Here is a 12,693-nt window from a genome sequence, read left to right on the forward strand (position 1 = left end):
AACGATCTAATGTTGGTGTACCTAGCCCTAAGACTCTGTCTTTATTATGTTGTACTACTTGTACAGTACAATGATAAAACCATCTTTCATCATTAATCAGCTGCTGATGTAACACACAGGTTGGTGACGACGCCTTGGATGACATCACAGCCAGTCAGAACAATCAATCTCAAGTCGACGTCAGCCAAGTGGTGATGGAGCAATTGAACGCCCGCTGCGGCACTTGGCTGTCCCGTGCCCCACCGGGTGTGGCACATTCTCTTCTCTCAGTTTGGCAACACGTCTGTGCAAGACTGTTTGCCCAGTACAGATTGGCTGCAGAAGCCTACTTCAAGTTCTTGAACTTGAACGTCGGAGAACAGGTGAATTTTTTTATTAAATCTCTACTTTTGTCGACGCCAAAAGTCGTATTTTACCTTTAACAGGCGTGTACAGAACCTCTCCTGCAGGCCTCATGATAGTTTTGCGGTCTATGCTTACCCCACGTAGCTTGTAAGTCTTATACGTCTTGCGAACCCCTTGTTTTATAACCGCATCACAAATTCGTATGACTTACCCTTAAAAAAGCAACTGTCGTTTCTGTTCGATCAGGCTGCCCTCAAGTATGAAGATTGCAATGTGACCGCTACATTGCGGCTGCTTCGTCTACTCGTGAAGCACGCACTCGAACTACAAACTACTCTGAAAACCGGTCTATCTACCACACCAACTGCTCCATGGAAAGGTGATATGATCAAGATTTTTCAGTTATCACCACTAACCAACTGTTTGATATAGTTTTGAATTTGCATTGTTTTTTTTTTTTATGTAGTTTTAATGCAAAGCCGCGTTTGCAGTTTATTTTTCAACACCCTTGCGTGCCCTACTTTTACTTGAAGGCAGACTAGTTTCAAGGTTATTTTTTTCACCTGAAAAACGCTAGTTTTAAAAATCCACACAGCATTATTAGTGGAACAAATGCTGAACTCGTCATTGTGCTACTGCCTGAAAAACCATTGATAAAACACCATTTCACTCCAAAATCTTTAATTTGATCTTCAGGTATCATTCCTCAGCTGTTCTCTCGCTTGAATCATCCTGAATCTTATGTCCGCCGGAGCATAGCTGATCTCCTCTGCCGCGTGGCACTGCAATCTCCTCATCTCATAGTCTATCCTGTAATCGTTGCTACAATGCGCTCCGATCCAAGAGCTCATTCTGCTCTTGGAGCAAGTCTTGAAGATCAAGAGGAGCTTGGTGATGATGAAGATGTGGATGCGGATGGAAACAAGCCAGATGATGCCATTGCTCCAGATGGTTAGCTTTCCTAAGAGTTTAATTTTACTCCTAAATATTTAAAATTATTTGTTGTAAGACTTAACGTTTCGTATAGTTTTAGGATACTTCTTCATTAGATGTGGTTGTTATGTGGAGATAACAGTAGCATACAGTTACACATTGTTATACTAGAATTTAAAGCTTGAAATAAGTTGATTTTGTTAGGCGACTATAATAACAGAATTAAGTAACGTATCTCTGATATTCGCCAACTTACGTAAAATTAACAGCACAAACGTTTCTCGTCACGCCTCTGTGCTTTTACGTAACATTTCTATGACGCAGAGAATGGAACGACTAACTTCTGCTACCATCAAGTGCTTCAAGCTTTGCTGGCTGAGGATGAGACGACCGTACGTGACGTACAGTTGCTGGTGCTTGAACTCCGCCGCATCACGCTGCTATGGGACGAGCTGTGGCTCGGTACCCTCAACCAACATCATCATGACATAATGAGGTAAAAGTGTTGGTTTTATTTAATTTGCATGCAAAATAAACTGAAGACTTACTGTGACAGCTCAAGCATCAGTAAAGAATAAGGTTTCAATCAAAATAATTTTGTGAAAATCTTAGATGGACATAAGCTTATAGATGGCACAAAATTGCCTAGAGAAGGTTGCAGCAAAAGATGACTTACTCTCTAGCCAAAGAGCTTTTATTTTTTCAACAATTTTCATTTTATTTCAGACGTTTGCAGCAGCTACAAGACGAGGCAAAGAGAGTGAACACCAACAGCACCCTTACAAAGTAAGTGTTGCTTTTATGATCTTGGAAATTCGGCCTGATTATAATTTCGTTGTCACTATTTCACAGAACTGAAAAGGAGGCCATTTTGCGTGAGCAACAACAAGCTATCATGAGGCCTGTAGTGTACGCACTTCGCCGAGTGCAAAGGATCACCTGCGCCCCTGCAGAGACTCCCCATGAAAAATGGTTTGCAGAAAGTGTACAGCCTCTCATAGACCAGGCACTTGAACAGTTACAGAAGCCTTCCAACCCCCATTCGCCACAATCTTGCTGGTCTGGCTTCAAGCAGGTATCTTCTCATTTTCAAGTCTCAGTAACAATACTATTAATAGCAGTAATAACAATAATAATTAATAAGCCAGTTACATTTTGTGCCCGTTGCGACGACTACGATCGCATCACTTAAACACGCAGTTCAAGAACTTTGTTTCGATTGTTAGTTTGAATTCAAGTTTTCATTAATGAGTTTTTGAAACGGTTGCTGATTGCATTCACTTGTAAATCGAAAAACTTTGACTTTTTCACACAGGTGCATTCGTTGTTGCAAAACCGAGCTTCGAAACGAGCCTCGCACATCCTCAGTCTTGGTGAAATTAGTCCACGTCTGATGACCCTAAAATCTACCACCATGTCAATGCCAGGTACGTGTAGCTCCGTCAGAATGACATCATCGCTTCAATGTCTTAATATAGGATTTAGCTTAAAGCTAATATATTAGCTTTTGTATTTGATGAAGCGTGATAACATGGCGATTGTAATGAGTTATAAAATTTTAAGATCAACCATTTGTAGTATCAACATCTCTATCATGAATATATTTTGAATGTACTGTATGATGTTTTTCTTTTTAAATTTAAACTGAAACTGTTCGATAGAAAATGCCAAAACAAAACGACAAAACAAGCTCAAGCATATTGTTCTAGATGTTTTGTTTTTGATGATGATGTGTGCTAAGTTTTGTTTTAACTTTTGGCTGGTTGATAAATGCTAAAACCTATAGACAAAATGGCATGTGACGAAATTACACATATGTTGTTGACATAATTCATATTTTCCTTTTCCCTGTGATCATATGAACCCCCGAACTGATGCTGATGATCATATGAACTCCCGAAGTAAAATTACCTTCCTTTGCAGGGGTCACTGACACGACCCACCCAGTCACAATAGATGGATGCAGTAGCGCTGTCACCATACTGCCGACCAAGACCAAACCGAAAAAGCTGCAATTCATCGGCTCCGATGGACGGAGATACACCTATTTGTTCAAGGTAGTTAGGATTTTCATTTATCATCAAAAAAATATTCCGTTTTTCTTCACAACTAAAAAAAATGTTTCTTCGTTTTGGTTCTAAAGGATGATCTAACGTAGAAATGTTAAAATTGAGAATGCCAACGACACATAGAAGTGGAGCAGACAACTGGTCGACCCTGATGTTTCAGGATGAAGACCATATTTGTTTGAGGCAAACTGGAAAGAAAAAGTTGAACATTTTCTGTGTTTCTGTTTTGCAGGGCTTGGAAGATCTTCATTTGGATGAGAGGATCATGCAGTTTCTTTCCATCGCCAATCGACTCTTGCGTCGTCAGCACGAGAGCAAGGGGTACGTGGCCCGTCATTACTCTGTCACCCCCCTGGGACCCCGATCAGGTTTGATCCAGTGGGTCAGTGGTGCCACCCCGCTATTCCTGCTCTACAAGAAGTGGCAGCAACGCAGAGCCATCATTCAAGCAAACAAACCGGTAAGAACTGGATGTGACCGTATTTTTACACGCAATCATAATTCTCGTGCTTGTGTGGAAAACAAGTTTGCCATTGTGACTTAAAAAGCGAGCTAATCTACGTTTATCTTTTTCAAGTTAATATCACGCTGATTGAATCTCGTTTTTACGTTGTTTACAAAACAAATATGAAGATGTTGAAACTGCATAATTTATGTTGAGTTGACACAACGTTAAAGAAATCTCTTTGGCGACACTAACACTTCAAGAACTGCAACAAATTTCGTCTAAGTGAAAGTATGTTTTTTGTTAAGTCCAAACGTCATCATATTAACTAACAGGCTTCCGCTAACGCGACGAGCGGAACAAGCACAGCTCCCAACCTGCAAATCCTGAGACCAAGCGACATCTACTACAACAAGCTAAACCCAGCCATGAAGAAGGCTGGCGTAGACATGGACCGCATCAGTAGAAAGGTGACATTTAGAACTTTTATTCCACCAAAATCACACATTTTTCTCATCACATTTAAATCAACATTGATGGTGGTTAATTTTTTTTTTTTTTTTGAGAAATGGTATTTTCTATAAATTTTTGGTATTACCTCACTTTAAGAGAAAATTTAGATACTGTAATTCAATTTCTGTTATTCTTGAATTTTTGTGCCTAAATGGAGGTATATACTATATCTAAATCAAAGAAGATGAAAAGTTTTTATTTTATCTTAATTATTCATGAGGTTTTTTCTTAGAATTACTTTTAGCTATTTTTTAATGACTTTGTGGCATGATACAGCTTTAAAGAGCTACCAAACGCCACATAACTTATGTCAAGACGTTTTTTTTTTCAGGATTGGCCGATTGAAGTCTTACGTTTGGTACTTACCGAGTTGCTGAACGACACACCGAACGATCTGCTCCAAAAGGAACTTTGGTGTTCTGCCGCTGGGGCAGCTGAATACTGGAGCATTCAACAGGTATGGAAATAGCTTGAAATAAATATCAGTGAAGCGTTTATCGTTCAAGAAGGAATAAAATATTTCTTGAAGCAGTTGAAAATGCATATGGATTACCGTCTATATCTATAATTATTTTCTAACAAACTGAACAGTAGTAAAAGCTAGTTTATCTAGCTATTAGCACTAGACTGAGTGGTACTGGTCACTGCAGTACGGAAAACATTTGCGTTTCATTGATCACATTGACGTGGTACCATAAAATCAACGCCTGCCAATAAAGACTTTCAAGTGTACAATTATGTTGACTGGTTAAACTCTGTGCATTTCACCAGATCACGTTGTCATACACGCAAATAAACGTTGTGCTACCAAATACTTTTTCAGAAATACTCCCAATCAACTGCCGTGATGTCAATGATCGGCTACGTCATCGGACTCGGAGATCGGCATCTGGACAACGTTTTGGTGGATCTTGAGACCGGAGAAGTACTTTGTGTTTTTTTTACTTGTTTGCTCAAGTGCAGTCAACTTTTCTAACAATATTCTTTAACCGTATAAGTACAACATGAATAAGAGTGATTTAGAAATTATGTTTGCGCGCTGACGACTGACGTTTCATATAGCATTATAACGTGTTTACTGGCATCCTCAGAGCGATTAACTCACAAGTTTTAAACTCGAAATAATATAATGCAGAGAGTGACTAAAAATGTTAGTATGCAGAGTTCTGTGATGCAAAACTTGTCACCAGCTGAACCGTTAGGTTTAATAACCTAACCAGTGCTCAAAGGATTTCATCAACATTTTCTAACAAAAGTTTATTTTTTTCTATTTTCACTAGGTAGTTCACATCGACTACAACGTCTGCTTTGAAAAGGGGCTTCAACTGCGCGTGCCTGAAAGAGTGCCATTCAGGTTGACGCAAAACCTTCTCAGAGCTCTTGGCCTGACTGGTGTGGAAGGGGTGTTCCGAAACTCATGTGAACAGGTGCGAAGAAGTTATGGGAACCCATTTTGTTTTCTTTAAATTTAGGATACATTTTCTATATCTTAGGCATTTCAAAAAAACTTGTACAACTACTCAAACAGCAAATCAGTCTTTTTCACATTTATTTAACGTCTGCAGACATTGAATCGATGTTAAAAACAACTCATTTGCTGTTTGGCTATTGTGATAATGAAGCATCATATGGCATTATAAATGTCGCTTTTATGTGCAGTACACCATGCGCATTGAAGTATCAGTGACAGAATTTCGTGTCTTTGTTTTCAGGTCTTGTCCACGCTCCGCAAAGGCAGAGAAACTTTGCTGACTTTGTTGGAAGCATTCGTGTACGATCCATTGGTAGACTGGACAGGTGAGTGCGTATAACATAAAAGTAACATTGAATTTACGTTGCCAAGCTTTAAACTCAAAATCACTTAAAGTTTAAGAAGTTCTTTTGGTCCCCCGATTGTGTTGATTCATTTAAAATGATGCACTTCTTTAACTAAGCATAAATTTCTCATCAAATTGATTTTCATCATTTCCTCCTTAAAATGTCCCTTCCAGGAACCGTGGAAGGAGGATACGCCGGAGCAGTGTACGGAGGAGGAGGCCAGCAGACCGCAGTGAACGGTGAAGATGAGGATAAATTGAGCAAGAAAGATATGGAGCGAGAAATCACAAGAAGTCTTTTCTCTTCAAGAGTCGCCGAAATGAAGCAGGTGACGTTGATCTTTCAAAACGAATTGGTTCAAAATCCCATTTCGACTTGAAATCAATACTTCAAACCTACGTTGTTGAATAGGTGTAAGAAGTCAAATTTTCAACCAGTAGTTCAGTTTTGATGCAAAAAATAAACAACTGCCGAAAAAAGTAATCCCTCAACAGGGGTTCAACTAAACTAACTTGCTTGCCTTTCTCTTCAGGGGTGGTTCACCAACAGGGACGAGATGCTGAAAGCGCTTCCAACATTGGTGGAAAAGCTCAACGATTACAAGCAGCACTTCAAAAATAACGTGGAACTCAATGAAAACATCAAGGTGAGTGCAAGCAAACGCCGTTCAACAAATCACCAATTTAATTGTTTAGAAGCACATACTGTTTTGAAACGTTAGTCTTGCTGAAGTATTGAAGCCTGCTTGTCTATACTTTTTGTTGTATATGCATTTTCAACATTTTTTGTTGAGCCATCTGTTTAAATTAACTATTTGCTTTTGTGATGATAATTGCATTATCAGAAACTACTTGAAACAAATGATTTCTTTTTTTGTCTCTGTATTGTGAAAATGTTGTTAGAGAATATTCAATTTAGTTGTTTCATTGTTTAGTTCTAAACAGACATGATCACTGCCACCAGTTATGTTTGACATATCTTTATATTCTTAGAACTACTTGGAAGTGAAAAGTCTCGTCAAGTCAGCTCTCACTGAACCCCGGCATCCGTACAACAACCTGCCGCAGAGGTGGCATCAATTCCAACAGCAACAGAAGAAGCGAGAATCAACTTTGAACGCCATACAAGTAAGCGGCTATTACGTTACCGAGACCCAACGGCGACCGTGCTCAATAGCAGGCATTTCACGTCGTAGCAACGTTCACTAATGCAATGCAGTGTAAAATAAAATACATCATGGCCATCTGGATCCTTGTAGGGACTATAAATGCTTAGGGGAAATGAGAGAAGCTGTGGCGCATGAGCTATCTTTGCCGTGTCAATGCCACGTCCAATATGAAATTTTATCAATAATTTTTGTAAAATCCTTGAAGATTTCGGCATAGTTTATTACAAAAGTTTTTATTAAAAAAAACTAACACCTTTTCGCGCTTTTGAAAATAATAACTTTACCTGACATTACCTTGAAAAACGGGCTGAATTTCAGGATAAAATCATGGTTTGCGAAGACAGCATGAAGCAGCATGAGAGGCTCCTCAATGTCCTGAGGAGTCCGGATCTTGCCGCTCTCCTTGCTGAAGCTACAAGTCCCCTCGACATCGGTCCATGCGCTTCAGAGCATGCGACAAAGTTCTTGCACTCAGCAGGCCAGGCTAACATGGTCTCACAGGCACAGATGGTGAGCAAGATCGATTCTTCTTTATAAATTCAGTCCGTGTTAAGCTACAGGATCGTGCTGTTTATAAATGTAAGAGGTTTATGTACCGTGACCCCGATTGCCTATGATTTACGTTTTAAATTGAAAAAGAATCTTTTCTTTTTTACTAATACTTGACGTGTTGATATATGTCATGTTGTAAGTGCTACAGTCGGCTGCATAGCCGAGTGGTGAGAGCGTTGGTTCGACGTTCGTTGAGGCGCCGATTTGACACCGCTCAAGATCATGTAGCTCTGACTTTAGCAATGCACATGAAGGCATGCGCCTCCTTGACTGCAGCCTTTGCTTTCTCTCATTATGAAAAGTGCACTGCTCTAGATGGAAATGCCTACTGCTCTTAAGTCTATGACCTACTGAACTGAAGTGCAGTAGTATTTGTTTCGTAACTAGTGTAATAATGATCGTTAAGTAAATAAATGAGCAGTACTTGATTTGCCTTCGTCAATGGCTAGTTTGTTCAAGGCGAAAACACACGTGTGCAATCTCTGTCAATGCTTATTGCGTCCCAGCGCTGAATACATTGGCTGATTCTGATCGCATGAAATTATTTTTTGTCAGACTGAGAAGGAATTGGTTGCCATTAGCGAGCAGCGACGTCACATCATGCAGTCATGTCTCGACGCGCTGACGCAATATGCCGCCATAGCCGCTCACTTTCCGCCACAAGGGGCGCTAAGGTGCCACAACGCCGCCTTGTGGTGCAAGCGGTTGGAGCTGATGGTTGATGGAGTGCTGAACAACGACTGCAGTGTCGCGAGAGCTGAGATTGACTGGGGAAGGTCCAGAGAGACTTCAGTTGCTCAGGTAGGAGGCCAGTGGTTGCATGTTACGTTACCATTATATTTTCTACTTTGCTAATTCAACGGTAACAGTTATTCGTTAGCTCGTAATGTCTACAGCCTATTTCATCTTTGTAGAATTGTTAGTTTCTTATTCATATCGAAGAATTCGTTTTGCTTGCACTTTTGCTACATTGAAACTGCCAATTGTGTATAATAATTTATATGTTTATTAACGTTAAGTATTTGTATATGCCTTCCTTGCAAACTGTATGGTTTGAATCTTGAAGACACTCACTTTTACCACGTTCACAGACAAGAGCTGCATCGGTAAAGGACAGTGCTCTGCAGAGAGAAGTGAATGACTTGAATGCCGAGTTGATCAAGCTAATAGATCGGAGAAACCGTGAACCAGTTGCCGGAAATCGGCTTGCAGAAGCCGAGCGACTCGTCGAAACTTCCCGAGATCAGATCATATCATATGTACAGGTAATTCAGCTTATGCCGGTGGACTGAATGAAAAATATCCATGGGCTACAAAAGTTTAGGCAAAAACCATGCTTAGTATTGAAAAATCAGTGTATTGTGATGTCATTTAATTATTGTTTTAGTGCGGTATTCAAAAGCGCTTCTTTTTTATCTAGTTGATGCAAACCTAACTGTTGCCCCATTTTGTTAGCGATACCCAATTTTAATAGAGAAATTTAATCTGCCAATTCGACTGACTTCATCAGCTGCTAATTGCTGATCTAACATAAAAACGACGTTACATGTTGAAATTAGGAAAAGGCAACAAAACAAGCGAAAAATTGTAGCATCACTGCCTCCTGTAAACACTTTGGTCGTACATTTGTTTTTATAGGAACGTGGTTTGGATGGCTTGGGAGCTTTCACTGGCGCCTTGGCCATGTTGTTGTGCACACTTAACCAAAGCTCCATCGCCATGGAAACAACCGCCTCCAGCGCTGGACACCGCTTGGTGGATATGACCTCCAAAGAGGGGGACTGGTTCTTGGAAGAACTTAGTGGACTTTTCGGTAAGACATCACATCACACACTATTCCGGGTACACGCGTTACGTTTGTGAGTGAATATATATATACCCTTTATACAACAGTCGTATCATGTTAACGTAAGTTTTGGTTTTGTAATTTTTGTTGCCAGTAACTTTACTCTTCAGCCGGCAATGAGCTGCCGGTAATGCAAATATTGTGTGAAGTAATATAGCGAACTTTAGAGCAAAGATAACGTCAGTTGGTTCGGTTAAATAGGAAATTTTTGCACCAAAAAGTAACTTTTGACCATTTCACTCCATCATACACACTCAAAATTATAAACTTTTTATAGTCTCCAAAATGCAAGTTGTTATATGTCGGTCCCTTGTGTTCAATCTTCTATGATTAATGTGTCTTCAGCCAACATCACTCAGCTTCTCCGTTTGGGAGACGCTCTTCTGGATGGAGGTGTTACCAAGGACAGTAATCCCACGGTGATCATCCATGAAGCCACCAGAGCTGTGGTAGGAGCGGATTCTGTCTACCGCACATTGCTGGTAAGATTTCATTGCATACAAAAGCAACTGATGTAAAGATGTTGTTGAAATTTACAGTCGTGATCTCGCAAAATTGGTTGGCTGACGAAAAGGAAGTTATTCTGGAAGTTGTCTATGGTTTCAACATCAAATTTTCATTTACATAGCACAGCACACGTTTTGTTTCTATCGTAGTTTTGTGCAGATTACATTGTTGTTCAAGCATATTTGTCTAATTCTACATAAAATCAACACAAAATTTCGTTTATATTGCAAAAATAAGGTTTATCTAAATATGTCAATCTGATCGGGATGCTTTCCTAGGAACTCTTTAACAACTTCCGCAACATCATCGTTCCGGAAGCGATCAAGCTCCTCCAGTGTGAGGAACCATCCGTGGTTGAACTGGTCACCGCCGTCGGAGGGATACTGCAAGGAAAGAGACTTGATGACCTCACCAAACAGGTCTGTACTTTGATTGATGCTATGAAGTTTGTATTTTCCGAGAATAGGCTTGAGCAGTAGTTCTCAACCCTTTTTAATGTCAGAGCCACATTCAAAGCCAGAAGTTTCTTGAGAACCTCATGAAGGCAAAGCAGGCGTTGTTTACGCAAAAAGCACATTGAAAGAATAACAAACTAAGAAAATGAGTAACGTATAAAGCCATTTAATGCAAAATTACAGTAGATTTTGACTTTTAGTGGGATTCTGTAAATGAGGCATAATGTATAAGAATGCAGCTGCTTGAAATGGTCCTTAGTCGGTCGGTCAAGTTATTGATTTTTAAGTCTAATCATTTTCCTAAAAGTGCTTTCACGTGTGTAGGTTGACTTAAACCTAGCGCCAATTTGAGTAAACTGCCGATCAAGTTAGGATGCATTTCCTTAAGCCATAAGCAGATAAAATCAAGCAACGACACTGCATGTATTATAACATGACATACAGAAATAAACTAAAAATTTCAATCGTTTTCGACTTTATCTGCTTATTGCCCCATTCCAAACACGTGACTGTGAGCCGCCATGTTGTGGTTATATATGATTTATATAGCCAATTTTTTTTCGCAGCTGACAAGCTACTTGCGCAGTCTGCAGGGTGGCATGCAAAATGGCGTGTCTGCCTCGTACGAAGAGGCTCTGAACGAAGTTCGAAATTTGCAAACCAAGTACAATCAACTGCTGCAGGACTCCAGACAGGTTCATATTGCTTTGTCATTGAAATAATATAAGCCTTATTGTTCGCCAAGGCTAGCAGTTGTATGTACAATGTACAGTATGAACCTTCTTCGCTGGTCTAACAGGCTATGCAGGGCACTGTGATTTTGACACCTCTTCGGAATTAGAATTGTAACAAAATTAAGTTTTATTTCCACTTGAACACTCAGCATGTAGTTTTGACAACCTCTTCAAACGCCTACCATGAAACACTATCTTGCGCAAAGTTTGCATTGCGCAGCGTTCATTTACTGCGTTGTACGTTGTTTATACCAAGCTCTTGCATTTGTGCTCAACATATCTGTTTAAAAACTAATAATACTAATCATTGGTTAGCAAAAAGATAAACCCTCGGTTCTAATGGCTGGAACAAAGACGAGGAAAGTAAGAATCCGTTTTACAATTTCAATGTAAGAGATTATCGGGGATTATTCTTTGTGCTGCTGGCCGCCATTTGAACAGCTGGGCCGAAGGTCTTTCTTGCTACGTCTCCTATCCTGTAATTCACTTATACTGACAGACAAACTAATTGCAGAGGCGCTCGGATGAACAGCGGCTCACTGCGGGTCAGATGCTGCTTCAAGCGTTTGATGGCTTGTTCCGTACTGTCTTCTCTGACTTCAACGTCCTCCTGGATGCTAGAGATCGCCTCTACAAGACTGGTTTGATCCCCATGGAATGGGATTACGTTGACGTCATCAACAAACCCTTGCATCTGAAGAAATACAAAAAGTTGTCAGGTAGACAAATCGCTTTTGCTGAGTTTTCAATTTTGAAAATCATGTAAGTGTTTGTCTGATCTATATCATACACTAGCAGCCTAACTCGGCATCTGGTAACTCGACGTTTTGTCTAACATTTACGGTCCCGACAAAAAACTCGTGTTTAACGTCGGTGATTTCAGTGCTTTGTTGAATCTCATTCTGCACTTCCATCGGATTTACTGCGATTCGTTACAGTTTGTTTTCGTCACACATTTTTTTCACTTTTTGCAACGTCGAGAAAATCTTCAATTCTAAACTAGCCCAATTTGTAAGAAAGAGCGACATTGTAACGAGGTATAGAAGGGTAGAAACGATATGATGGAGGATTCTGAAGGCGAAAAGCACAGTGACTTGGAAAGACAAAATTTTTGTGTCAGCCTGATTTTTAATAGAAGCCAATCACAGAGAATCACATTTGTTGCTTGTTTTGAGTGTAAGATGCTTTGCACAGCAATTTGTTCGAGTTTCTTGCGCACTGTCATCTTTAGGAGATAATCCGCTTATAACCATAGACTCAGTAAGTCAGTAATTATTGACAGCACTTCTGATGGGATGTTTCAAACCC

At 39.9% G+C, this 12,693-nt stretch overlaps 1 protein-coding gene across 1 annotated transcript in view; it reads left to right on the plus strand.

Moving 5' to 3' along the window:
- The window catches only part of LOC145772149 (serine/threonine-protein kinase SMG1-like), a 46,007-nt gene that overhangs the window by 21,846 nt on the left and 11,468 nt on the right, over nt 1–12,693 (plus strand). The window contains exons 34-58 of the mRNA XM_082583991.1: nt 120–362; nt 592–724; nt 1,042–1,296; nt 1,603–1,774; nt 2,005–2,064; nt 2,131–2,353; nt 2,594–2,705; nt 3,202–3,335; nt 3,580–3,807; nt 4,128–4,262; nt 4,637–4,762; nt 5,129–5,230; nt 5,586–5,732; nt 6,018–6,102; nt 6,297–6,451; nt 6,656–6,769; nt 7,116–7,250; nt 7,610–7,801; nt 8,399–8,644; nt 8,935–9,108; nt 9,482–9,656; nt 10,035–10,171; nt 10,475–10,615; nt 11,218–11,346; nt 11,900–12,104. Of these exons, the coding sequence (XP_082440117.1) occupies nt 120–362; nt 592–724; nt 1,042–1,296; nt 1,603–1,774; nt 2,005–2,064; nt 2,131–2,353; nt 2,594–2,705; nt 3,202–3,335; nt 3,580–3,807; nt 4,128–4,262; nt 4,637–4,762; nt 5,129–5,230; nt 5,586–5,732; nt 6,018–6,102; nt 6,297–6,451; nt 6,656–6,769; nt 7,116–7,250; nt 7,610–7,801; nt 8,399–8,644; nt 8,935–9,108; nt 9,482–9,656; nt 10,035–10,171; nt 10,475–10,615; nt 11,218–11,346; nt 11,900–12,104 (3,958 nt within the window). The remainder of the gene's footprint in view (nt 1–119; nt 363–591; nt 725–1,041; nt 1,297–1,602; nt 1,775–2,004; nt 2,065–2,130; nt 2,354–2,593; nt 2,706–3,201; nt 3,336–3,579; nt 3,808–4,127; nt 4,263–4,636; nt 4,763–5,128; nt 5,231–5,585; nt 5,733–6,017; nt 6,103–6,296; nt 6,452–6,655; nt 6,770–7,115; nt 7,251–7,609; nt 7,802–8,398; nt 8,645–8,934; nt 9,109–9,481; nt 9,657–10,034; nt 10,172–10,474; nt 10,616–11,217; nt 11,347–11,899; nt 12,105–12,693) is intronic.

The sequence above is a fragment of the Aplidium turbinatum genome, chromosome 6, assembly GCF_918807975.1.
Source record: "Aplidium turbinatum chromosome 6, kaAplTurb1.1, whole genome shotgun sequence".
NCBI classification, from domain to species: domain Eukaryota; kingdom Metazoa; phylum Chordata; class Ascidiacea; order Aplousobranchia; family Polyclinidae; genus Aplidium; species Aplidium turbinatum.